Here is a 26,366-nt window from a genome sequence, read left to right on the forward strand (position 1 = left end):
AAAAAAAAAAAAAAAAAAAAAAAAAAGCTTGGAATACCCGAGATACCGAGAAACAATAAATAAAAACAAAAAATTAGCATTTTTTTTCCACAACTATATTTTAACATAAAATTTATTATCGAAATAAATGTATAGAAAATTAGAAAATTCCTAAAATTATCTTGAATCTAATTTTTTATTTCTTTCGATAAATAAATAAGTCACTCTCGACTTGCATTCGAGGCAATTCTTAACCTATAAGGCGTATCCGAAACTATAAAAATTAACGTCTTATTATCTGAACTAAAAACGATATGTTGCGAGAGTTTTACAATATTTTCGACTTTTGTTCTTCGAATTTGACCTAATTTTGCTTCTCTTACTTTATTTAACTACATTTTCAATATGGTCTTGTTTTGGCATACACTCCTTAAAGGTATCATTACCTCGTTATCAGTTTCAAAATGGCGTGTCATTTTCCCTATTATGTTTCTTTAGTAACATTACAAAGTAATCCAAATTTGGGTATCAAAACACGTCCAAATATCGTCTTGACATTCATTTACGTTCTTTCAAATATATCATCCGTTGCTATCAATCCTTCATTTGCACGTTATTCAAAATTCAATTGTTTTGCAAATTTTATCTGAATGACTCTTTGTTTAAGCTCCGAGTATCAAAGAGATAGTTTTTAGGTTAAATTCTCTCGCTTCTGTCTTATGTTCTAACTTTTAAGTCTTGTTTAACCATCTTATCATTAGGACACTCTCATTTAGATGCGATCTTAACTCATTCATGTATCCTTCATTTGTTACACGCCCACCAGCTTCCACCTTAGTTTGTCCCCAAACCACATCTTACTAGGAGAAGTACCGCTCTGATACCATTTATAACAATTCATGTCTAGCATTCAGAATCCAGATTTGGCACCTGACGATCTCGACATTCACCTGTGACATGGTCAAGTTATCTATTTCTCGCTTCTTAAGAGTGAAAAATATCCCCACCGACCAATATAAGTCATTCTAGCATACTTTGTCATCACTCACATGCATTTTAGGAAAATTCTCCCGAGGTAACCGAACCTAGAATTGTTTCAATTAAATTTTAAATTTGATAATTTTTTCAACTATTTTTAAAATTAATTTATTTTCACTTTTTTTTTTCTTTTTGAAGAATATTAATTTTCTTTGCGAGTTTGAATTTAACACGATTTAAATTAGATAAGTGCTTCTAGAAAAATCAATTATTCTTAATTAATTATGAAATTTATATTTTTTATTTTATTTTTGGAGAATATTAATATTCTTGATGATTTTGAATTCATTGGAAACTGAATTCATCTTGAACTTCGCAAGATCAAGGATAGCCTTTGGTCAAGCGAACCAATGATCAGCCTACACGTGGCTGATGTCGAAACTTTAGAAGACTTTTTTTTATTTATTGTCACATCATAAGAATATTATAAAAATAAAATTAAAAAATAATAATATAAGACCTAATCAATCCAATTAGAGTTCACAACTTAACTCAACCCAACATTTTATTTTCGGGTTAGGTTGTCAAGTTGTTTGTTTTAAAAGAAAAAATTATACTTATTCACCGTTCGTGTTATATTAATTACTAAAACTCAAAAAATTCAAATATCAAACGCGACACCTATTACAATTGTTATATATTCTTAATTTTTTGAAAAATAGGGCTAGATTGAACTGTAACTCTATTTTCGAGACAATTGTTATCAAATAAGAATTTTAATGATATAATTAGAAAATTTAAAAGATTATATTTAGCCCTAAAATAATATATCAAATAATAATATGAACTAAAATTTCTTCCACTTTTGCCCTTTAAGGAATTGCCACGTGTCAAGCAAGTAAGCAACGGAGTGGCCAAGTGTAAGCTTATGACATAACTGTAATTGTGAAGTAGGTTTTAGAATTTGATGAGTTGGCTGGATTGGCCAGTGGGTCATTGCCACGTGTCGTTAGAATTTCTCGTAACTACGTAATTGGGGATTTGATAGTGATATTACAAATATTTTAGATTATTAGCTTAGGTTACTATTTTCTTTAAAGTTTTGAATATTAAAAAATGACATTATTATAGTATTTTCATATTCAACATATTAATAGAAAATTGTTATTATGTTGAACCTTCCACGCACCGTTCCAGCTACCTTCAACTACCGTTTGTAGTCGTATCGAGTAAGCTAACATCTAAGAGTTGCTAGCTAAGTTGTTGTATCAAGGTGAATCTGCATGTCTAATAGTTCAATAAAGCGTGAGTGGGTACGAAGAAGAAAAGGGCAAACACTCAGACCTAACGAGAATGAGCAACGACAAAATGACTAGATGCGGTGGTGGGTTTTGCATCCTCTTCACATAGGTAGATTTGAACACGCGCATGTGAGGGGTAAAAGTCCAAGCCCAACACTAACAGAAATTGTCCATTTTGGCCTGTTACGTATCGATGTCAGCCTCACAATTTTAAAACGTGTCTACTATGGAGAAAGTCTACCACTACTCTGACTAGTGCCTCGCACCCTCTTGTGACTAGCTCTGATGCCTTTATAAAGATTGATTTGTTTCCCTCTTCAACCGATGTGAGATCTCACAATCCACCCCCTTGGGGGCCTAGCGTCCTCTCTGGCACATCACTAGTAGATATTGTCTGCTTCGACTCGTTATGTATTGACGTCAACCTCACGGTTTAACACGCGTATGCTAAGGAGAGGTTCCACACCCTTATAAGGAATGTTTTGTTCTTTAATTGAGGCTCGACTCCTTCTCCAGAGCCCTCGTACAAAGTACACCATTTGTTCGACACTTGAGTCACTTTGACTACACCTTCAATGCTCACAACTTATTTGTTCAAAATTTGAGGATTTATTGACATGATGTCAAGGACATGGTTCTGATACCATGTTAGTATCTCATACACTTCAAAAATAGAAAGAAAAAAAAAATTATGTATAAGGTTGGAGAGCATAACCAATCATTGCTTAGAAGTTTGTGGAAACATCTCCCTAGCGGACGCAGACGCGTTTTAAAACATTAAGGGGAAGCCCGAAAGGGAAAGCCTAAAAAGGACAATATTTGCTAGCGGTGGGCTTGAACTATAACAAATGGTATCAAAGCTAGACACAGGGCGTTGTGTCAGCAGGGATGCTGGGCTCCTAACGGAAGTGGTTGTGAGATCCCACATCGGTTAGAGGGGAACTAAGCATTCGTTATAAGGGTGTGAAAACCTCTCCCTAATAGAGGGGGTTTAAAACCATGAGGTTGACGACGATATATACTAGGCCAAAATAGACAATATCTGCTAGCGGTGAGTTTGTTATTACAAATGGTATCAAAGTTAGACACCGAGCGGTATGCCAGCGAGGACGCTCGATTCCCAAAGGAGGGGGGAGGGGGTGAATTATGAGATCCCACGTCGAGTGGAGAGAGAAACAAAACATTTTAGATAAAAGTGTGAAAACCTCTCTCTAAAAGAATCATTTTAAAACTGTGAGTCTGACGGCTACACATAACGGGCCAAGGCGGACAATATCGGCTAGCGATAGGCTTCGGCTATTATACAAAAATTGTAGTATCGCGCCAATTGCTATCTAACAAACATTTCAATATTAAAATGGTTCTGTTGGGCTGTTGGGCTAGGTTGTAACGCTAATGGTAGGTTAGTTGGTATGAACAGACCAACAAAATGTTAACCCAACACACGAACCAACCGAAATTTCAGTTTTTTTAAAGATTTAATCCGACCGAAGAAAAAAAAAAACATGAAAAGAAGATGGGATATAAAGCAAATTGGACAAGGTTTGACCATTTAAATAATTAAAAAAAAAAAGGGATAAAATTTGAATGAAAACTCAAACACACTCTTTGTATTCCCTAATAATCTCTCTCCCAATTATGAACCAATAAAGAACAAAATCCCCCAAATTAAAAAATTGGGTCTCATCCACATCTCTCTGATTTTGATATTTTTCTACAGATTTTGGGCAACAATCAATCAACCATTCCAAGAACAAGATGAAGATGATGATGATGATGAAGCAAGAAGCAAGAGTTCGCTGTGTGTTTTGTTTTGTAAGGGTTTGCGTTTTGGATTAGCTCTCCACGTCGCCATATCTAATGGGGCGGATGGGGCGGGCCACTCTGAACTTCCCCTTCCCTCAACAATGGTGTGTGGCCAACCGCCATTCCCTCTTTGCTTTAAATATCTGTCTCTGAGGGCCACTCCGCCCGACACCCCCTTCAATCTTGCTACTTGGATTTGGTGGCCAACCATTCAATCCTTTCTCTCCCTGTTTCTTTCTTTTTCTTATCCATTTCAAAACCCCATGTGGGGTTTTGTTTATCTAATGGGGTTTGGAAATTCTGATTGTTGAATATAAACGGTTGATTATCTCTTCTTCTTCCTCTCGATTTGGGGCTTTTGTTTTGTTTTGTATTGTGTTTGAAGTTAGGCCAACGCCTTTGGCGTATTTCTTTACCGTTTGATTGTTGATTTCACTTGTAATCAAAGTTAGGATATCGTCTCTTCTTGGGTTTCTCTTTTCTTTTTTGTTGATTTTCTGGTGACCCTCCGCGACCCAACTTCTTCACCTTCCGGTTTTCTTGCTTTCCAACCATTTTTGTTGTCTTCTCTTTGCTTCTATATACACTCCATTTGTAATTCTTTGTTTGTTCTGAGATGCCCTTTTGTATGTTCTTTCTGAATTGTTAGTTTTGGGCCTGCACGCTAGGTGTTTGATGTTTTGCCTCACTGAATACCTTGTAGTTAGGACATGGGACTTTCATGATTTTGAGTTGTTTGCTTTTGTCTTGAAGTGGGTTTCGTCTCTTCTTTAATCATAACGGGCAAAACTTGTGTGATTTTGGTTCAGTTTCAGTTCTCCTTTCATGAAAACCACCCCTTGTTCTTTGTTCATCTTCCCAACTTTATCAATGTCCGTGTAGTGTTTGTTGTCTTCTTCTTGAAAAGGAGCTTGATTTGCTTTAGTTGAAACAAGGTCGTTTTGCAATGATTCATTCTGGTTTCTTCCTTGCGGGTCCTTCATTTAATTCTGATGCTACTACATCTTTCATATCGAGTACTGTGTCTGGAGAAGATGGCGCTACGGCTGATGATACCAGAAATGATACCTCTGGTTCCCTCCCTCCTTCTTTTTGGGTTAGAACGGCCATGAGAGTCTCTAGAGCTAGATGGTTCATTTTCTTGAGAAGAGTTTTTCATTACCAAAACGGATCGAGATCTGATCTTGGGCCGAATCCTTTCAATTCAGGTTCATGGATGGCGATGGAACTTGTAGCTTTGTTATTTCAACTAATCATCTCTGTGTTCACTCTTGCCATTTCACAAACTGAGAAGCCAGTTTGGCCTATGAGATTGTGGATAGCTGGTTATGATCTTGGCTGTGTTCTTAGCTTACTGCTTCTCTGCGGTCGCCATCGGTGTCGTTATCTTATGCAGGGAGATAGTAACAGTCTTTCGGATATCGAGCACCAGAGCAGCAATGAATCATCGAGGTAAACTTCAACATGCTACTTTCATATCAATTGATTTTAAATTTGAACTATAATCATGAACTATGTTAGACTTAATAATAATGTCCTTTGAGACAAAGAACCATTGTAATAGCCCAAACCTCGAGGACAATATCTGCTAGCGGTGGGCTTAGGCTGTTACAAATGGTATTAGAGTCAAACACCGGATAGTGTGCCAGCGAGAACGCTGCGTCCTGAAGAGGGTGATTATAGATAGTATCAGAGCTAGACACTAGGTGGTGTGTCAACGAGGATGCTGGGCTCCCAACAGGTGTGATTTGTGAGATCCCACCTTGGTTGGAGAGGAAAACGAAACATTCCTTACAGTAAAGGTGTAGAAACCTCTCTCCGGCTGACACATTTTAAAACCTCGAGGGGAAGCCCAGAAAATACAGCCCAAAGAGGACAATATTTGTTAGCGGTAGCCTTAGGCTGTTACAACCATGGTATCAAATTAATCATGTCCTAACGTCTTTTTCCAGAGCGTTCTTGGGTAAAAATTTCTACAGTTCACAAGTCTGCAATACGCAGAAACTAAGTTAAAGAATGGAAGGTTTCTTAATGACCCACAGGATTAGAAGTTCTTATATTAAAGTAACTGGAAATCATTAAAGGCAGCTTTAGGAGCTCAAAACTTTACTCTTCCTGCAGTACTTCACCTCTTATCTGACTACTTTTATTCAACATAATTCAGGTACTCACATTTGATCAACAGATGTCGGACGTTTCTTGATCTTTTCTTTGCAATATGGTTCGTAATGGGCAATCTTTGGATCTTCGATTCTCGGTTTGCGTCGTTTCAAGGAGCTCCCAAGCTACATCTATTATGCAGCTTCGTGCTAGTTTGGAATGCCATATGCTACTCTTTCCCATTCTTCCTGTTTCTGCTGCTATGTTGCTGTGTGCCAGTGATCAGTAGTCTTATAGGATATAACATCAACATGGGATCAACCGAAAAAGGCGCATTGGACGATCAAATCTCTCAACTACCTTGCTGGAAATACAAAGTCGTCGACGTCAACATCAACCTCGGAATTCAACCCGATAATTCCAATACAGGACTCCCAAAAGAGGATCCAGTAAGTAACATTTTATTTTCCTGGTTTAGGAAACTCGAAACGAACCATTTCTTTCACGGGTGATCGGGAATTAAAACACTTCCATTTCCCCTTCGATCTTTCAGGAATGTTGCATCTGTCTTGCCAAGTATATAGACAAGGAAGACGTGAGACAGTTGCCTTGTTCTCATGTGTTCCATCTCAGGTGCGTAGATAAATGGCTTGCTATAGCATCATCATGCCCTCTCTGTAAGCAACAACTTCAAAGATAGAGAGCTAAGAATCCTTTTCTTTCTCCCTCCAGAATGAAATTCTTTACATATTCCCTGTTTTTGTGATTTAGGCCTTTAGATTAGAGTTTCATATGGTTGCTTGAGTGAGTTCCTGTGCTCACCAGTTACCTAAATAGACTGAAATACCGAATGTTAGATATAGCAGGAGAAATGATGCCTTACTTGTAGATATTGTGAGAACTATAGCGTTTGCTTAATGAATACAAACTAAGTGTGCCTTGATTAGCTGATTAGCTCTGTAAAGTTCATTGAGAATTTGTCGTTCTTCTAGGAGACGAGTAGACAAGGGCTTAGGAAACATTTAAGCGAGTCAAAAACGTCAAGTGATTGGTTAAGCTTTGTTGTTTTTTTTTAGGTTCGAATGCGTTTGAGTTTATATTCCCAATGATTATTGGTTTGTTGTGTTGTTGGTTAAAAAGGACCTCTTGAATGATGAAAGTCCCACGTCAACTAGTCTCTTCATTGGTGTGAGGCCTTTTGGGGAGCCCAAAGCAAAGTCACGAGAACTTATACTCAAAGTGGACAATATCATACCATTGTAGAGAGTGATGTTCATCTAACCTGACCTACCTAGTTTGTTATGTCTACTTAGTTTAATTTTCATATTAATAAGTATATTATGAATAATGCCTAAATGAGATATACTATATCTTATATCTTATATAGAATTATGATAAATTATTAATAAATAATTTTAAAAAATTCATATAGCATGTATAAAATAATTATTACACTAAAATATTTAATTCCTTTTAATCGTTAATTACAATTTTCATTTAAATCAATAAATAAGTTAATTAAAATTGGTCTCAATAATGGACTATAAATAATCAATAAGTAGGTAATTATAATGATTGAAAATCAAAATTTTTATTAATATAAGTTAATGGTCCTAATTAACTAATTAATTATAGTTAAGTATGACTAGCTAATTAATAATAATTTTAGTAAGTAAATAATTAACTCAATTACTCTCTAGTACAATCAAGTCCATCTCATGGTTAGAATTTAAACATTAATTGCATATAGACATTTTTAAAGAAAAAGAAAATCAGATTTAATTAAAAATGGCAAATGCAGTGAATTAAAATCAACCATGATTCATTCATAATATTTTTAAGAAAAAAAAAAAAAAAGTCAGAATCAATAAAATGGACAAAAGAATACAACAAAGGAGAGAAATAGAGTGAGAGAAGGAAAATAGAAGATATGAGAAATTATCATAATTTGTACCCATAGAATTTGATTTTTATTGATGCCGTTTTAGAGTCGTATTTTACGTTGTTAGTTTGATTATTAATTAAAATGTAAAATATTAACAAAAGGTGACGAACGGTGCGATAGGAAACGAACTCTAGCAACATTTGGAGTAGTTCTTCAGGAGTGGGAGCTTACGATAATTAAATTAGGGAGTACTCCGATTAAGGTCAACCAAGTGAGTGGCCTTACTTTAGGATATGATAAAAAATTGTACGAGTAATGATGATGTATGAACTCTGTTGTATGTTAATATATGATGATGTATAAGTGTATGATGATGTGTGTAGTATATATATATATATATATATATATATATATATATATATATATATCGATGAATGACGTACTTGATATGCTTGATGCGCTTTATGGCAATATGATGAGTATGATAATTGTGTGACGTTTACCTTAATATGATGTTGTTTTCCATATTGAGTATATTATATGATAATGAGTGTCATATTGCATCATGTCGTTACATAGACATAGGACACAACCCTAAGAGCATGAAAATGATATTAATATAAATATCCACGAGTATGTGATACCTAAAGTAACAAAGAGATGAGACTTGAGGGTTGTGTCAGAAGAGATTACGATGGATTTAGAGGGACCTCATGCATATTGTATGTTTATAAGCATAGGGCTACTTCCCCTAGAGATGATGAGTACGAACGCGCATAGTATGATGATGAGTGTAAATGTGTACGAGTGCGAATGCGCACAGATGAGGGTGTTCATGAACCACATGACACTATGAGGTTCTGCTGACCTCCGGACGTCGCTACAGATTAGCTTGATTCGAGGGTCCAAGGGATGTGCAAGCGCCCTGGAGATTCACACTCGCACGTGTGAGTCGTGTAGGGAAGTACTACACATCCAATTTGTCTAAGACTGGAGGCTACCCTTATGATGTTTAGAGATAGATCTCTCAATCATGATTGCATGTGTTTGCATTTGCATGGCCTCCTATTGTGGGGCCACTTGCTAAGTATTGTTTGAAATAATGAGGCCGTATGCCATGTCATCTTTCATGTAAAGGCAAGGTGCACTTGTACGGAGGACAGCGACATCGCGAGCAGAGACTGTGATCTCCCACATTGGTTGGGGAGGAAAACAAACTACTATTTATAAGGGTGTGGAAACCTTCCCCTAGTAGACGCATTTTAAAGCCTTGAGAAGAAGCCCGAAAGGGAAAGCCAAAGAGGACAATATCTAGCCGTTACAGAGACTGTGACATGTGAATAGGTTGTTTTGCATTTCATTGTTTTAAATTATTTTATATTTGTTTTTATTTTATTTGAATTTCAGTATTTCTTATTTAAACACATAAAGGTTTTAAGCATTTTTCGAAATATAAGTTATAAATGATGTTCATGTGTAAGAGTTATATTCCGCATTAGAGATGAGCATGAGACGCTAGTAGCAACTCTGAGTACGTGGAAATTTAGGGTCGTTACAGTCTTATTCTAATAACATTATTAATAGACCCACCTTACAATCATTAACTATAGATCACTCTACTATAGACACAGAGTTGCACTCTTGTGTAGTGTAAGATAAGTTGTGTCCATTGATATAATTATTACGAGCAAGTTCATATTTCATGAGTTGTTCGTAATTACAACTGGATTAAAAGTCTATTTTACTCTTTTAATTACGTCTTTCACTTTTAAGTACTACTTAATTCTCTAATCAAAAATTTGTTTATGATCCAACTATAAACGAAATCCCTCTCAGACCACTGATGAAAGGGTAAGCCTTATTGCAAGTCTCGAAATTAGCATTTAAGAGAACAACTCATCTAATTTTCTTATATGAAAAGAAGTGAATTTCATCTCGCGAAATTATGTTCCCAACTTCCTATTTAGTAAATTTCTAACATGGTAGACATACTGAACGGACTAGAACAAGCAAATCAAAGGACAAGCCCTCACAGGCAAAAATTCATAACTCAATTAATATTTAGTCACATATGATCATCCTATGAAATATTAATCTTTTCAATCAACGAATTTCTAAAAAGAGATTAAATATTTCGTGGTTCAATCTTATACAAACTCATTGTATAGGATACTTCACTCACATGTCTCCACAGAAACGATTTGAAATAAATAATTTGTAACAATTATAAAATGGACCATATCAATAATGCTGCCAAAAAACGATTCTTTAGGTTATTACTTGAACATAAACTTCTTATATGTCAATTACGTACGGTTCAAAATTATATAAATAATTTTAGATATTCATACCATGGATAATATTAAATTTCAAATAAATAATCAGAACTATTATTAAAAATTAATAATTACTTACAAACATGTGAGTAGAGTACTTATACGATAAATTTGTATAAGATTGGACTATAAAATATTTAATCTCTTTATAAATCTATTAATTGAGAATTTAAAGTTAATATAGACCGAGAGTTGACGTTCGGGCTTGCACGAAGAATGGTAAGATTTACGTCTTAAACTTTGGACGTATTTATTTCATTATGTAGTTTTATTAAATAATATTAAGTGGCTTAGCAAAAGTGAATGTGAATGCCACATGGGATTTAGTACCAAACATATTTTAATATGTAGTCTTCTACGTGGTTGTTATGCATAAGCTCCGTTGTCGTCCAGCGGTTAGGATATCTGGCTTTCACCCAGGAGACCCGGGTTCGATTCCCGGCAACGGAATCTTTTGTGTTTACCGAGTCAAAAAAATTATATACTTATATTTTAACACTAGGAGCGTTCAGCGCATCTAGTGTAGTGGTATCATAGTACCCTCCCACGGTACTGACCGGGGTTCGATTCCCCGGATGCGCAAACTTTTTTTGTTTCTTCATTCAGCATTTATAGTGTTCCCAATATAACGGTGGAGATAGATTTTCTTTTAACTCTATCATCTTTGTTTCAAAATTAAAAAAAAAAAAAAAAAAAAAAAAAAAAAAAATCAATATGTTTTAATTTAACCATTAATAATCATTTAATAACGAATAAATTGAAATTATTTTCTAACATTATTTCATCTGTCATAGCCACTTCCTATTCATTATTTAATTATATTTTATTAAATAATATTAAATTGTACAAATATTTATCAAGTTATTATTACTATTATTATTAAATAATATATTGGCTTACCCTATAAATCTACTTACTTATTATTAATTTATGCCCACTTTTTATTATTAATTATTTTTATATTCATAACTATGTTTAACTCTAAATAAGCCATTATTAGAGTTTTATTAACTCATTTATATTTTTTTTATATGAATTTGTGATATATATATATATATATATATATATATATATATATTATATACGTCATACATGGTTATTTTGTTATTTAATTTTAACAACATCATTACGTATGCTTATTTAAGTTAGATTTATTACAAAGTCAATAAAAACCTAACCGATCACAACATTTTTAACTTCGATCAAAGTTCTTCCCCTTTCGTCTCTCTTGAAATCTTTGGTTTTATTCATTTAAGTCGTGCTTGGTCCGGTGCGTGTTCCCATTAGACATGTGTTTATCTTGGACAGTTGAATTCGAAAGTGAATTAGGTTTTCTAGATCCAGATTTTTCTAATTAGACCTAAATGGATTAATGCAAAATGATCACTTAACGTCGTTCGAGCAACATTAATTTAAGATCTCTTGGTTCTTCTGGTAATCTTATCCCACGATCTCAAAAAAAAAAAAAATAAAAAAAAAAAAATAAAAAAAAATATATATATATATATATATATGTATTAAAGAATTAAATTTTCTTGAGGACTTAAGTAGTTCTCCTTCCATTATGAGCCTTTTTACTTAAATACCCTTCTCATTGTCTTCTATTGCAACAATGCCCTTCTACAATAGAGCTTGAGTTGTATAGTGTGTGAAATTATTTATTCACTTATTTATAAATAATTAATTATTTAATTTGGACGAATAATACAATGTTATTAGAGTATTATTGTAAGTAATATATATAAGGACGGTAGTAATATAAAAATTCTATAGTATATAAATAATATTAAGTGTTAGGTCAACGATTATACGTAATAAAATTATATATGGTAAATTACATATAAAGTAAATTGTTATTGTATACTATATAAAATAATTTGTTATTTACAGTAAAAAGTAAAGTAAAAAGTTATATACATATGGGTTATATCTAGTACAACCGTATATATAATAAACTGAACCATATGGAATCATCATGAGTTTATATTATATCAACAGGTTGAGTCAAGGCCTCATGCTAAGAGTGTGAACGACTGCATATCGATATGTCAGAGAGAGACATTGAACGTGCGCGATAGCTAGCAATCTCCCCATCCACCGGCTATTAAACTACCGCGAAACAATTTTCACTGTTCATCCACCAGTTCTTCTTTCCCTCTTTTTCTTTTCTCTTTGTTTTCTCCGTTGAAAATGGGTGAATTCAGGTCCAAATTCTTGGAGGTTTACTCATTGTTGAAATCCGAGCTCCTTCACGACTCTGCTTTCGAGTTCACTGACGATTCTCGCCAATGGGTCGACCGGGTACCTTACGTTTTTCTAATTTCATTGTCCCCAACTTCGTTACCTTTTCGTTTTTCTCGTGATTTTTCTTGTTTTGAGGTCGGATTGAGCTGTTCGAATCATTTTCGGAATGTAATGTGGTTCTTGTTTTTGCATTTTTGCATGTTGGGATTTGTTTGTTTGTTTGATTTGTATGTGGATGTCGTTGTAGAGTGGCTGAAATGAATGAATTATTTGATGATTTAGTCAATGAATCCGAGATTTTGTTTAAGAAATTGGGGGATTTTGAGTTCTTGTTAGATTGTTTTGACTTGGAACTCTTCGAAATTGACTGAGATAGGCCTTCTGGTCAGTGTTTGCTAGCAATGGTGCCGATGGAAAGCCTACAACGTCTTAAGCTCCTCTTTTTCTTGTATCCGCCTTATTTTTTTTAATTATGATGTGGATTGCTACCAAAGATGAGCATGGTTCTGCAGAAAATTATGACATAGTTTTGTTATTCATCTTTGTGCTCATGGAAATGTTTTCATCCGTTCAAAATATGAACTATATGACAAGAAAATTTCACATAGATATTTGCTTAAATCTACAATGAAGAGACTCTCAGATGAGTGGTTTCTTGCGGTATGATCTAGTTGATGATTGTTCGTATCTTCTCACTTCTTGCACTAGTGGTCTCCCGAGTGTTTATACTAAAGAAATATAAAGCTAAGTGTGAGATCCTACATCTGTTGGGGATTGTTGGGGAGGAGAACGAAACATTATTTAGAAGGGTGTGGAAGCCTCTTAAAACCTTGAGGGGAAGCTAGGAAGAGAAAGCCCTTGAGCTGTTAGCAAGGACTCTGGACCCGAAGGGGGGTAGATTGTGAGATCCTACATCAATTGGAGAGAGGAACGAGGGACAGCGAGGAAGTTGAGCCCCAAAGGGGGATGGATTGTGAGATCCCACATTGACTGGAGAGAGGAGTGAGTGTCAGTGAGGACACTGGGCCCGGAAGGAGGGTGGATTGTGAGATCCCACATCGGTTGGGGAGAAGAACGAAAGACCTCTCCCTAGCAGATGCCTCTTAAACCCTTGAGGGGAAGCCCAGAAGAGAGCCCAAAAAGGACAATATCTGCTAGCGGTGGGCTTGAGCTGTTACACTAAGTATCTCGACAGTGAGTCTGCTTGCCTGGATAGCTCTAGTTAGACCATGCTTGTCTCTTGCTTTTGATTTGTGGCATGATAATATATCCATTCATATGAACATTTTTGTTTTTTCTCTATGTTCATGGTCTCTCTCCTTTCGACTCCCTACAGCTGCAAATATTTTGTTCATCCTGATGAATTGTATGGTCTTTTTTCATTGCAGATGCTGGATTACAATGTGCCTGGAGGTATGGTGGAAACTCACCCGAAAATCCTTCAAGATTTTGTTGTATTGCGTTTATACGACGAATTGATCGATACGAAATTCTTTTTGCAGGAAAGTTGAACAGAGGACTCTCCGTCATTGATAGCTACAAGTTACTAAAACAAGGGGAAGAGCTTAGTGATGATGAAGTGTTCCTTGCATCTGCACTTGGTTGGTGCATTGAATGGGTACTACTACTTGGTTCCTCTTATTTGTGGTTCATCATTTCACTGTATACTCACTGTTTTCTATCATCTTCCTCATAGCTTCAAGCATATTTTCTTGTTCTTGACGATATCATGGACAATTCCGTCACACGACGTGGTCAACCTTGCTGGTTCAGGGTTCCAAAGGTGTGAATTTTAGTGACACCGAGTTGTTTTCCTTCAACGTTACTTAAATCCCTGTTTATAAATGTGTATCAGCCATAACCCGTCCGGTATTTCCTAATTATAGGTCGGTATGGTTGCTATAAACGATGGCATAATGCTACGAAACCATGTCTTGAGGATCATCAAAAATCATTTCAGAGAAAAGCCTTATTACGTAGATCTTTTGGATTTGTTTAATGAGGTGATTGTCTTAGAGAATACCTTAGTGCAAGGCCTTGTATTCTTTATCTGATCAAGTATCCATAATTTAGGTGGAATTTCAAACAGCCTCAGGACAGATGATTGATTTGATTACCACACTCGAAGGAGAGAAAGACCTATCGAAGTACTCGTTACCTCTGTAAGTGAGAACATTGCAGTTTAACAAAATCGTTCGCCTTTTACTCTGAAAATACATTCACTCGAATGCTTTTCGTGCAGTCATCATCGCATTGTTCAGTACAAAACTGGATATTACTCGTTCTACCTTCCGGTACGTACATTATTGCCTTTTATGTAAGTTTTTATCATCGAAAGAAGATGTCGCTTAAGGAACACAACCGTAAACCTTTTTCGGTTTGATTCATGTCACCCAAATCAAGAACTTAATGAATTTCATATCTTCTGTCCTTGGAATTTGTTTCTTTTGTAGAATTCAGAAATCTACACTGACAGAACTGCTTTGATTCTGCTTTAGGTTGCATGTGCGTTACTAATGGCAGGTGAAAATTTGGACAATCATAATGATGTTAAGAACATTCTTATTGATATGGGAATCTATTTCCAAGTGCAGGTAGTTTGTTATCTCTTTGAACGTTCCAATGTGGCTTAGGAAGTTGCACTGAAAGATTGCCTTTTTGCTTCAATTTGAGCTCCAAAGCCATATAATATTCCAACTTTTCTGCAGGATGATTATCTGGATTGTTTTGGTCATCCTGATGTGATAGGGAAGGTACGTTGTGTAACGCCCTTAATTTTCTTGTCTTGAATTAGTGACGTTACAAATGGTATTAGTGACAGTCACTGGACGGTGTACCAACGAGGACATCAAGAGGGGTGGGTTGTGAGATCCCACGTTAGTCGGAGAGGGGAACGAAGCATTCCTTTTAAGAGTGTGGAAACTTCTCCCTAGTAGACGCGTTTTAAAATCGTGAGATTGACGGTGATACGTAGCATGCCAAAGTGGATAATATCTGCTAAAGGTGGGCTTGTGCTTGGGCTGTTACAAATGGTATCTGAGCTAGACACTGAGCGGTGTGCCAACGAAGACGCTAACCCCAAAGGGGTGGATTATGAGGTCTCATATCGGTTGGAGAAGGAACAAAGCATTCTTTATAAGGGTGTGGAAACCTCTCTCTACTAGACACATTTTAAATCCTTGAGGGGAAGCCCAGAAGGGAAAGTCCAAAGAGGACAATATCTGCTAGCGGTGGGCTTGATGTGAGATCCCACATCGGATGGAGAGGAGAACGAATAATTTCTTATAAGGGTGTGAAAATCTCTCCGTAGCAGACGCGTTTTAAAAATCTTGATGGGAAACCCAGAAGGGAAAACCCAAAAAGGACAATATCTGCTAGCGGTAGGCTTGGACTGTTACAAATAGTATTAGAGCCAAGCACCGGACGGTGTGCCAGTGAGAACGCTGTGCCCCAAGGAGGGTGGATTGTGAGATCCCACATTGGTTGGATAGGGGAACGAAGCATTCCTTATAAGGGTGTGGAAACCTCTCCCTAGTAGACGCATTTTAAAACTGTGAGGCTGACGGCGATGCGTAATGTGCCAAAGAGGACAATATCTGCTAGGGGTGGGTTTGGGCTGTTACAAATGATATCAAAGCCAGACACCGGTCAGTGTGCCTGTGAGAACGTTGGGCCCTCAAAGGGGGTGGATTGTGAGAACCCACATCGGTTGAAGAGGGGAACGAAGCATTCCTTATAATAAGGGTGTGGAAATCTCCCCCTACGAGACATGTTTTAAAACCTTGAGGTGAAACCCAGAAGAGAAAGCCCATAGAGGACAGTATTTGATAGTGGTAGGCTTGGGCTGTTACACGTTGCGTGAACTGTTACTTTAACGACGTGCTATGCTTCAGTATTCGTGGAAACCGAGACTTGATTGACTTTTAAATTGGTATTTCAGATTGGAACAGATATTGAAGATTTCAAGTGTTCTTGGTTGGTTGTGAAAGCACTAGAACTTGGTGATGAGCAACAGAAGACTTTGCTGCATGTAAGTGGGGAACTTCAAGTTGCCTCTATCAAATTTGGTATTACGAAGAAGAACAGTAATAATTTATTCTCTTTTACAGGAAAACTATGGGAAAGCAGATGAGGATTGTGTAGCCAAAGTGAAAGACTTATATAAAGCCCTCAATCTAGAGGTTCTACTTTCTACCGTCAAAAGTTTAGGGACCAAATCGAAATACCGAACACTTCCCATAAGTTTATTATAGGATATACTTACAGCAAGTCGATTATAAATTCCTTGTCATCTGGTGTTAGAACTTTCATGTGTGTCGAGATAAATCTAGTTGTTTTTCGGCGTTCTTGCAGGGTGTATTCGCCGAATACGAGAGCAAAAGTTACGAGAAGCTTATAAAAGCCATTGAAGTTCATCCAAGTGATGCAGTACAAGCAGTGTTGAAATCCTTCCTTGCAAAGATATACAAGAGGCAGAAATAGAGAACGAGAAGATCGACTTCGGCCAAAAACTGTCGACCCCGTTTATGGTACTCGGTGTTTTCCTGCTATATAATTTGGTAGATGTATGCTGATTATGTTATTTAGCATATGAAAAATGAAAAAGGTCTCCGTTTGATAACTAATTTTATTTTAGATCGTCTTTTATTATTTGGTGGATGGGTCGGGAGTGAGTGAATATAAGGCAAAAAGAACGAATACTCTTTGTATTCACTCATAACAACTATAAACTTTCACGAGCATAGACGGTTGTAAATGAATGAATGTAGGTCTTCAATTTGAAATTTGTTCGGCTTTGAAATGCTCTTGCAATCCGCTCCTCAGCTACGATCTAAAAAGACATAAAGTACCAAGAGTGAGCGTAAAAATACACTCAATAAGTAACATACTTGTGGACTCTAAATCAAATCCAACTTTGAGATAAATCTCACAAGGCTCATCAAGCTCGAAGTGGGTCGTGATTGGTTCACCTAGACCGATACTGTGTGTGCTCATGGCTGAAGCGATCAGGACCCTAATCTACCTCTCCTCTGTCTCCCTTGGATCCGTCAACAAAGTTGCAGGCTAAAAATAAACAAAAGGTTGTGAATTGGGCAAACACCAAGATTTGAGGCCAACACAACCAATGTCGAAATTTGCTTACATTTCTCCACGAAAAAGAAGAACACAAAGCAATTGTTCATCAAACCACAAACAAAAACGAAGAATCTCATTTTTAATCCTCCAATTTCTTGTTTGTCGTCTTAACTTTTGTGGTGAATTGATTGAGAGAAGGAATCCATGGATCACAAACCAGATCACAGGGCCCCAAGGCCCACTCACAGACACAGCCTCGATCATCACAACAAAATCGGATTCACAGATTTCGATTTAGAGGATCTGAAGCGGAGCCCTCGCGTACTTGTGTCTCCGTCCTTGCATTCTTCGCCGCAGAAGGTCTCCCCTGCGGCCAAGGGGAGTTGTCTCTGCTCTCCCACGACGCATATTGGCTCCTTCCGATGTCGGCACCACCGGCGCTCTGCTGGTATCCTCCGCGGCGGATCTGTCGGCTCCAATCTCTCCGATTTGGATCGTAAATCGAGTGAATTTATGGGATTCTCCTAGTTGCCTTGAAATCGTCTGTTCGTTCGTTTGTGTTCGTCCTTTTCTTCCTCTTCTTATGTGTTGTTATTTGGTGAATTTTTTGATTGGAAATTTGTGGGAATGAAGGAGGATTTCATGATTTCCATTGCCCATTTTTTGCTTTTCTTTGTGCATTCATTTTGTTCTTCTCCTTGTAAAAATCTTTTTAATCAATTCCAAACTTTTTAATCTATTGGATTGATGACTTGAACAACTCGAACAAAGTTTACAATTCAACTCTAGTTGAGTTGGGTTGATAGATTTTTTTTTAATTATTTAAAAAAATTCTTCTTTGTTAGATGAACACAACTTTTTATCATATGGACAATATAATATCATAATTATCATTCTCCACTTACTAAACCTAATATATATTTTAATTTGGAAAACACAAGCTTAAAAATATAGAAAAAAATTCGGGATGACGACGGTTAAAAGACGAGTAAGAGACGGGAATTATCATCATTCCTATAAGTGTTTTTGTCTCGAAGACCAGAATATTATTTAAACATAATATTTAAAGTCGTCTAACATCTATTTTGTTCAGTATTTTGTTTTTTAACAACTTTTTTTTAAATTATTGTCTCGATTTAAATTTTGAACTTTTTTTAAAAAGCATATGCCAAAACAAAAAAAAAAAAAAATAATGAAAACATATATAAACTTATGATATAAAAATTGCATTTAACGTTATAAAATAAAATTTTAAATTTTAAATGTGACAAGTGATGTTAAAACATTTTAAAATCTCTCGAATATACACTAAAACTCGCCTGTAATAGCAACTAGCATTAACCTTAATAGCAATTATAAATGTACATTTTGAAGATCATTTTGAATCTCTCAAAAGTACATTTCAACCAGACTTAGCACCTACTCGATTCCATCGCCATCACTATGAACATAGCTTAATTACGGTCACTTTTTTTCAAAAAAATGGCTTGTGCAAGCAAGTGAAGAATGTAAGTGAAAGCCTATTACAGGACAAACCATCCCAGAGATGGGTAAATGACAATTTGATTGAACTATCAATCACCAAAATTGGAGGCTTTGCCATGTTCCTCTTCTCAATTGTGACTCACAACAACAACAACAAGTTAGCAGACTGATAAAAACTATACAATGCCATCAGCAGCTACTTCCCATTATATTTTATCCTAAGCCTCCCCCTACAAAACTAACATAAACGTCACTTCACTTGCTCGGCTTTGTCCACGACGTTTCCGAGGTCTTAACTTTACCATAATACATCTGCTTTGAAGACTCGTCCCAATATGCCTAGAGAACGAACAACATTAGCATCTGGTTCTACCAAAGAAGTTCAAGACCAGATAAAACAAAGTCGATGAACTGAATACAGAAGTTCAAACTCGATAGCCACGTTCGATTCTAACTCCTAATTTCAGTTTATCATCTTTGGTCTAATGGAATTTACCTGCCACCCTGAGGGGAGATCTTTTGAGATTTCTGCCAGGTCAGGCTGCTGGTTTCCATCCACTGATGCTTCAGCTGGGGATTGAGTAACTTTGCTCGACGATTGAGCTCTCCTTCGCTTTACCCGCTCACGCCTAGAAATGTAGCAAACGGAACTTAAAACAAAAGTCCAAAGAAATCATTGAATCCTAGCGGTTAAGACCTTGTTCGATAACCATTTGATTTTTAAAACCAATTTCAGCTTCATACCAATCACCCCCAAGAGGCTGAAAGTTGGCGTTTTCTTTTGCATCCCCACTGGAAACCTGCTGTGCATGCCATTCCTGCATCAAAAGCATCAGAGTAAGAACCCAGCTCACAGGCAGTGGACTCTCTTTATTTCAAAATTTTACCTTTATGTCCCGTTCTCGTTTCCTCTCTAAAATCTCGTACGCATTTTCGGGTTCTTCCTCATCTTCAAGTTCTTCCTTAGCGGCTTTCCACTGATCGATCAAAGTAAGTATAAACAGAAAAGAAAATCCATTAGGCATCGAAAAATATAATTTTATGGCATCTCATCAGAAACACCAAAAGAGCATTTATGTAATATATCTATGAAGCTGAAATACACACACACACCTTGTCCAGCAAACTGGAAACCTTCTTATTAGATCTCAAGGAGGGGGCAACCGTGACGGTCTGCTTTTTACTGCGCGGAGCTGCATACGGAAAAAAACAAAAGAGCATTGGAGCAGATCTGCAATGCCGTATATTCGGAGGCCACGTTTTAAGTAAAGAGCTAAGAACATAGCATGAACATCTCACTAGAGGAGTTAAAACTAGGTACGAGCTTACAGCATATCGACGGTTAACCGAACAAACTCTACACAATAAGTACTGCCAACTCCTAGCCCATAGTACACACGATATGTTTTCGTCCCCTAATCTTACCTCTTTTTGGGAAGCTATATCATGACTAAAAAGATCGATTCACTGCTATCATATCATACCTTTTGGTTGAACCTTGGAGACTGTAGATGTATTAGCAACAGCCGAAGAATCAGTAACAGCTTTAGATGTAGGCAGAACATCATTAGTTGGTGAGCCCGAAGTAGATCGGAAGGAGACTGATGCGATCTCTTTTCGTCCCTTGTCAATTTCATCCGTGGAAGAAGCAGTATTCATATTCGCTATATCAGAAGATCTACATTGAATAGAGGAAGAAGGCTCAAATCTCACAGATGAGACATCAACATGCAACTGAGAAGGCTCTGCGGTGCTAAAGACGGGAAGACAGGTTGTTGCATCTTGAAGAATACCGTAACTTTCAGGCACGACACCATTTACAACTACAGGAGAAGAATCAGTATGTGAATTGGGAACTGCCTCATAGTAGAATGGTGCTTGAGCCAAAACAACGTTACATGCTTCTGGATGTCCATAAAAGTTTGCACTAAGAATGGCTTCAGGGACAGGATGTGTATAATACTTAATACTAGAATCAGGATAAGACACTTGATATGGTTCGGTGTAACAAGGAGGCTGGCCAAGTTGGGTATAAGATGGAGGCATAGGATAAAATGGTTCAGCTGGCTCATCAGGTGGCGGTGGAGGAATATCTTCATTATCAGGTGGTGGTGGGGGGATCCATTCCTCATCTGGTGGTGGTGGCACCATAGAGCTATCCTCTGGCACTATGGATTCATATCCAGAAGAAAGATTTGGCTGGGCTTGTGGATCTGGCAGAAGCAGTTGCTCAGAGGAAGTAAACGACTTAACAACGGACATATCGGACGTACCAGTCACCATCAAGTTACCTGCAGAACTCGCATCTTCAACTTCCATATCTACCTCCATGTCAACATCTTCCACAGAATGTACACCACTCTTGGAAGCCATTTCGTCAATTACAACTTCACTTACCTGCTCAATCACAGCAGTAGTGTTTCCAAAGTGTTCGATTGCATTAGACGATGAAATATTCTCTCCATTTGCAATGACAGTACGCAAATGAGAATGCTCCGAAGCATAACCACCACAAGCCACTCTCTCGACTTCAGACCCAACGTTCGTAGCCTTGGCTTCATCCAATTGCGACGATACAGCAGCAGTCTGATAAATTTCTTTGTTAATGTCATCTTCAATCTGTTTAAGCTTCCTTGCTGAGTGTTCCCAGAATGGTAGCAAAGATGTCTTATAGGGCATCAGCGACTTCAAATCTTCGAGTCTTATCTGAGTTTCCTGTATGTACTCTGATGTCCAATCATGACCCCCAGACCTGTAGTTAATATTTCCGCCATTAGTACAAAAACGTAACGTAAAACCAAAAGTCCATTTCTCTATGCTAACATAAAAAGGGCATATTCTAAATTTTACCCTTGAAATGCCAGTAATATTCATATAACACCTCCAACTCAGTCAATATTCAATTGAGGTGAACAGGTCAAGTCTTACTTTTGTAATGATTTCAATCTCTCTAACAAGCTAGCACTCCAGTTCAGAAGATGCGAAGGAAGATCCAACCCAGACTTCGATTCTTCATGAGTCATCGTGTAATCAACATAGATCTCGGAACCAGCTTTTGCTATATTCACATCATTTGAACAAGTACTGAAGGCAGCATAGCTTTGGTCAACCTCAGAACCCTGACTTGCACATACTGGAGCACCATTCTTGTAACCTTCAATTTGATCATTCACTTTAGGCCTATATTTAAACAATTTTTAAACACTGACATTAACAAAACAGTCACCTGTGCTTTCTGCTGAAAACAAATCTAACTTCCCACCGTTAGCTAAGCAATATTCGTGTTTAAAGACTGTAACGTTCTCTGGAAATTGTGTAGGAGAGGTTTTAATATCAGTGGTCGATTGAGTAGGCTGAGCCTGAGCCAAAACAACATCAGGTACTTCCCATGAAGTTTCCCCAGTTTCAACATTCCAATAATAATAATTATGGCTCTCCTCATGCATAACAATCCTCCATCCTGAAATAACGTCCCCTACGACTTGTACATCAGAGGAGGCCGGTACAGACGTTTGAACCAAATCAGTTTCCTTGCTTAAATATCCCAAGTTATTAGTATCAGTTTTTCCTTCATCTTTGCTCTCTAGGTTCTCAGAAAATTCAACAGAATCCCGCTCTGATTCCTCTTGGACCGCCGTTTGAGCGATGAGATCTTCACTGACCTTTGCATCCATTTTCTCACATCCCTCAGCAGAAACCTGAAATCAAGGATATCAATGAAGCAGAATATTATTAAGAATAGAAGTGAACTTTGTTAACACGCACAAAAATCATTACATCAAGGAAAAAGAGCAAGTCAAATGTAGAAAAAGGAAGATAGTGAAGCTCATCTGGGAGAACATATGACCTTACGTGTGTTTAAAAGTTATCTTCAAATTGGGATCAAACCCATATTCAAGAATGTAGCCATCGAAAATATTTTCAACTTACCTTGTGTTTACATAATTTCTAAATTTCTTTTTAATTACCATATCAAACAGCACCTTCACCATCTGAGCAATAAATATGTAACAGCCCAAGCCCACTGCTAGCAGATATTGTCCTCTTTGGCTTTCACTTTTGGGTTTACCCTCAAGGTTTCTAAAACGCGTTTGCTAGGAAGAAGTTTTCACACGCTTATAAAGAATGTGTTATTCTCCTCTCCAACCGACGTGGGATCTCACAATCCACCTGGGCTCAGCATCCTCGTTAGTACACCACCCGGTGTTTGGTTCTGATACCATTTGTAACAGCCCAAGCCCACTGCTAGCAAATATTGTCCTCTTTGGCTTTCACTTTCGGATTTCCCCTCAAGGTTTTTAAAATGCGTCTACTAGGAAGAAGTTTCCACACACTTATAAAGAACTAATACATTTTATTGGAATTTAAGGCAGAACTAATCATTCTCATGGGAGGGGGATTGAGCCGCAAATAAATCTACTCATACAAGAGCAATGCCTAAAATTAATGAATGTAGAAAATTAAATCAAGTTTATTAAGTGCTAAGCCTGATATGCAATTCATGCGATAAAAGAAAGAAAAATACCTCATCCGTTCGGTCAGGTAACAAAGCATCTTGCCCATCATGATCTGAATTTGTATCCAAGTCCTCATCAACTTCATCGTCACTATATTGCTCAAGTAACAGCAAGGGATTTTGTGCTTGGTGGCCTGAAAATGAAAACACTTTCACATCAAATACTATCCAAAACCACGTGTCTTAGTAGCACGTCAAAGAATTCCCTGGAAAATTCATGAATATCAAGGTGTTAGAAACATTAAAATTTCAATTCAACAAGAAATTGAAGATATTTTCATCACATCCACCTGTTACACATCCAAGGACAAACGTCAGTGTTGCATAAAAACAAAAATTAAAGACAGAGACGTACGAACCGATGAAAAATTTTCCCTGTCGAAATCTCCAAATGCTTTGATGATACCAAAAATGGCATAATGATCGAGTCATTCACATGTTCATTGTGGCAAGGGTCCCGACCTGATCTGATAATTGGTGTCCCAAAGACCACAGTTACCCTAAAAGACTGAAAACAAGTTCTTGGGGAATAGAATACAAAGTCTTGTACATAAAGTTTGAAATATCCACCATTATAATGTGAAGCACTCATATCCCCTTTACATGTCCTTTTGAAGAACACTGATAAAACCCACCTGAAGAGGATGCTGATTTCGGTAACTTGGTCGTCTCTCTTGAATCTATATCCCCGCCAACTTCTTCTTGTACATCAGAGCCATCTAAATCTCCTACACAATGAATAACACATCCACCATTAAAATAAAGTCATCTAATATTAATGATCTCCAGAATCATAACACTAAAATCACTAGCAGCTGCTATGAGTGTGTCAATACTACCCAAGTTCACGTATCAAGGAAACGACCAAAAAATACTTTTCATTTTACCCTTTTCAGATTGAATCAATGAAACGCCAAAAACAACTAAATTAAATTTCTTCGATGCATTCATATATATATACCCTTTCCTTTTGAGCAATCATCTAGACTACTTTTTTTGGTCTCAAATGCTAACCAAACAAACTACTATTGAGATGCATGAGATTTATGTCTATTGAAGACTAGACAAGTCAAAAGTAAACATTTAAAGAATAAGGAACCTGCATAACAGATATCCAAATATAAGTTGATATAGAATCAACCCAAGGGAAAGTATGGAACGGATTACCTTGATGATCAAGATCAAGAGTAAAGAAAACTCGTTTCTAAACTCATGATTCGAATCACTCCACAAGAGGTTTGATCAATACCACTTGAATGACTCTAACATGCAAGTTCTAAACACAAGAATTTGCAAAGAAAATCTTAGCTCTCAACAAAGCTAAAAAAAATAGAAATTCTATTCTTTTTAATTCCAAAATGTGATGTCTCTAATCAAATAAAAGAATTTCTATTTTTTTAGCTTTGTTGAGCTAAGATTTTCTTTGCAAATTCTGGTGTTTAGAATTTGCATGCTAGAGTCATTCAAGTGGGGTATTGATCAAATCTCTTGTGGAGTGATTCGAATCACAAGTTTAGAAACGAGTTGTCTTGACTCTTGATCTTGATCATCAAGGTAATCCGTTCCATACTTTCCCTTGAGTTGATTCCATATCATTTGGTATCAGAGCCATGCCCTAAACTTAGCCATGTCAATAGAATCCTCAAATATCGAACAAAGAATTGTGAGCCTCGAAGGTGTAGTCAAAAGTGACTAAAGTGTCAAACAAAGGGTGTACGTACTTTGTTCGAGGGCTCCAGAGAAAGGAGTCAAGTCTCGATTAAGGGGAGGCTATTCAAGAGCTCCATAAGCATCAGGAGAGGCTTGTAGTGTACTTTGTTCGATGGAAGGATTGTTGAGGATTGAGTCCCACATTGGTTAATTTAGTGGAAGATCATGGTTTATAAGTGAGGAATACTATCTCCAATGGATGAGGCCTTTTGGGGAGGCTAAGCCATGAGAGCTCATGCTCAAAGTGGACAATATCATACCATTGTGGAGATCCGTGATTCCTAACCTAAGTTTTCTTCACTTGACAATCAAACAAGCCCCAAGCCCTAAGAAACCGAAGAAGCATCAACTCCAAACAGAAAGAAGACCAAATCGATGAGATATGAAAATCAGCCACCAAAAGCTCAACATTATCTTCTTCGATTACAAATAACCAGATGAACAAATAAACACATATCGACATCCGCACTAGCACAAACCAGTTACATAAATGCATATAAAATAAAGTGGAGAATCCAAGAAAGAAAAACTACCGGAGGGCTCGGCGAAAAGATCGAGTTTGACACGGCGGCCGGCGTTACTGAGAGCTGCCAGGCGCCGCTCTCTTCTCCTTCCCATAGCTACAAGAATAAAGAGAAGGTGAAAGGCTTCAGTGGATTGTGATGATGAATTAAGCGAGTTAGGGATCAGGTGGATTGAATCTCTGAAATTCTTTCCCTTGGCCGAAGATCGGAATGAAGGAGAAGAGAACGCCGTTGATTTGAGGTTTTAACCAAATTTTGTCTTTTTTTTTTTCTTCCCCGTAAATTGAGTATTTACACTTTTAATAAAATTTAATATTTCTATTTATCTAAAATAACTAAATAATATTAATAATTTAATTTTTAAAAACATGTAAAAGACCAAAAAAAAAAAAAAAAAAAAAAAAAAAAAAAAAAAAAAAAAAAAAA

The 26,366-nt window shown here is 36.8% G+C and overlaps 3 protein-coding genes, 1 long non-coding RNA gene and 2 other non-coding genes across 10 annotated transcripts; 4 read left to right on the forward strand and 2 right to left on the reverse strand.

The window, feature by feature from the left end:
* The first annotated feature begins 3,867 nt into the window (after positions 1-3,867).
* LOC111445910 (E3 ubiquitin-protein ligase At1g63170-like) lies at positions 3,868-7,118 on the forward strand. Its single transcript, XM_023084458.1, has 3 exons — positions 3,868-5,516; positions 6,229-6,613; positions 6,718-7,118. Exons 1-3 carry the CDS (start codon positions 5,011-5,013, stop codon positions 6,862-6,864), a joined length of 1,038 nt encoding a protein of 345 aa, XP_022940226.1. The 5' UTR covers positions 3,868-5,010; the 3' UTR covers positions 6,865-7,118.
* A 3,645-nt stretch (positions 7,119-10,763) lies between these two features.
* TRNAE-UUC lies at positions 10,764-10,835 on the forward strand. Its single transcript has one exon. It is a non-coding gene; the product is annotated as a tRNA-Glu (tRNA).
* Positions 10,836-10,896: 61 nt separating this feature from the next.
* Positions 10,897-10,967, forward strand: TRNAG-CCC. The gene has a single exon. It is a non-coding gene; the product is annotated as a tRNA-Gly (tRNA).
* Positions 10,968-12,429: 1,462 nt separating this feature from the next.
* On the forward strand, positions 12,430-17,254 carry LOC111445911 (farnesyl pyrophosphate synthase 1-like). Of its 2 annotated transcripts, XM_023084459.1 has the most exons (12): positions 12,432-12,686; positions 14,018-14,042; positions 14,132-14,247; positions 14,326-14,412; positions 14,516-14,632; positions 14,703-14,791; positions 14,872-14,923; positions 15,128-15,223; positions 15,338-15,382; positions 16,570-16,659; positions 16,739-16,810; positions 16,983-17,254. In XM_023084459.1, the coding sequence occupies exons 1-12, from the start codon at positions 12,576-12,578 to the stop codon at positions 17,109-17,111; spliced, it is 1,029 nt and encodes a 342-aa protein (XP_022940227.1). In that variant the 5' UTR covers positions 12,432-12,575; the 3' UTR covers positions 17,112-17,254. The 2 variants fall into 2 exon arrangements, with proteins under 2 accessions (XP_022940228.1, XP_022940227.1); XM_023084460.1 differs by lacking the exon at positions 15,338-15,382 and having other exon boundaries at positions 12,430-12,686.
* A 55-nt stretch (positions 17,255-17,309) lies between these two features.
* LOC111445912 lies at positions 17,310-18,409 on the reverse strand. Its single transcript, XR_002710944.1, has 2 exons — positions 17,561-18,409; positions 17,310-17,460 (listed from the first exon to the last, which is right to left on the reverse strand). It is a non-coding gene; the product is annotated as an uncharacterized LOC111445912 (long non-coding RNA).
* Positions 18,410-19,173: 764 nt separating this feature from the next.
* LOC111446134 lies at positions 19,174-26,179 on the reverse strand. 4 transcript variants are annotated; one of them, XM_023084807.1, is made up of 11 exons: positions 25,950-26,179; positions 24,342-24,434; positions 23,716-23,840; positions 22,417-22,888; positions 22,119-22,323; positions 20,675-21,942; positions 20,304-20,383; positions 20,078-20,167; positions 19,935-20,008; positions 19,687-19,819; positions 19,174-19,529 (listed from the first exon to the last, which is right to left on the reverse strand). In XM_023084807.1, the coding sequence occupies exons 1-11, from the start codon at positions 26,032-26,034 to the stop codon at positions 19,446-19,448; spliced, it is 2,709 nt and encodes a 902-aa protein (XP_022940575.1). In that variant the 5' UTR covers positions 26,035-26,179; the 3' UTR covers positions 19,174-19,445. The 4 variants fall into 4 exon arrangements, with proteins under 4 accessions (XP_022940575.1, XP_022940574.1, XP_022940577.1 ...); XM_023084806.1 differs by having other exon boundaries at positions 22,119-22,344; XM_023084809.1 differs by lacking the exon at positions 25,950-26,179 and adding an exon at positions 24,066-24,173 and having other exon boundaries at positions 22,119-22,344; positions 24,342-24,432.
* Positions 26,180-26,366: the final 187 nt, after the last annotated feature.

The sequence above is a fragment of the Cucurbita moschata genome, unplaced genomic scaffold (assembly GCF_002738365.1).
Source record: "Cucurbita moschata cultivar Rifu unplaced genomic scaffold, Cmos_1.0 Cmo_Scf00008, whole genome shotgun sequence".
NCBI classification, from domain to species: domain Eukaryota; kingdom Viridiplantae; phylum Streptophyta; class Magnoliopsida; order Cucurbitales; family Cucurbitaceae; genus Cucurbita; species Cucurbita moschata.

Excerpts from the sequence above, each read along its gene's own strand:
- LOC111445910 (XM_023084458.1), top strand. The coding sequence starts at position 5,011 with ATGATTCATTCTGGTTTCTTCCTTGCGGGTCCTTCATTTAATTCTGAT. Across the intron at positions 5,517-6,228 it reads AGCAGCAATGAATCATCGAG|GTACTCACATTTGATCAACA; the intron begins GTAAACTTCAAC and ends AACATAATTCAG. Across the intron at positions 6,614-6,717 it reads GACTCCCAAAAGAGGATCCA|GAATGTTGCATCTGTCTTGC; the intron begins GTAAGTAACATT and ends TCGATCTTTCAG.
- LOC111445911 (XM_023084459.1), top strand. The coding sequence starts at position 12,576 with ATGGGTGAATTCAGGTCCAAATTCTTGGAGGTTTACTCATTGTTGAAA. Across the intron at positions 14,924-15,127 it reads ATTACTCGTTCTACCTTCCG|GTTGCATGTGCGTTACTAAT; the intron begins GTACGTACATTA and ends ATTCTGCTTTAG. Across the intron at positions 16,660-16,738 it reads AACAGAAGACTTTGCTGCAT|GAAAACTATGGGAAAGCAGA; the intron begins GTAAGTGGGGAA and ends TCTCTTTTACAG.
- LOC111446134 (XM_023084806.1), bottom strand. The coding sequence starts at position 26,034 with ATGGGAAGGAGAAGAGAGCGGCGCCTGGCAGCTCTCAGTAACGCCGGC. Across the intron at positions 20,384-20,674 it reads CTCCAAGGTTCAACCAAAAG|CTCCGCGCAGTAAAAAGCAG; the intron begins GTATGATATGAT and ends TTCCGTATGCAG. Across the intron at positions 19,820-19,934 it reads CAGCCTCTTGGGGGTGATTG|GCGTGAGCGGGTAAAGCGAA; the intron begins GTATGAAGCTGA and ends CTACATTTCTAG.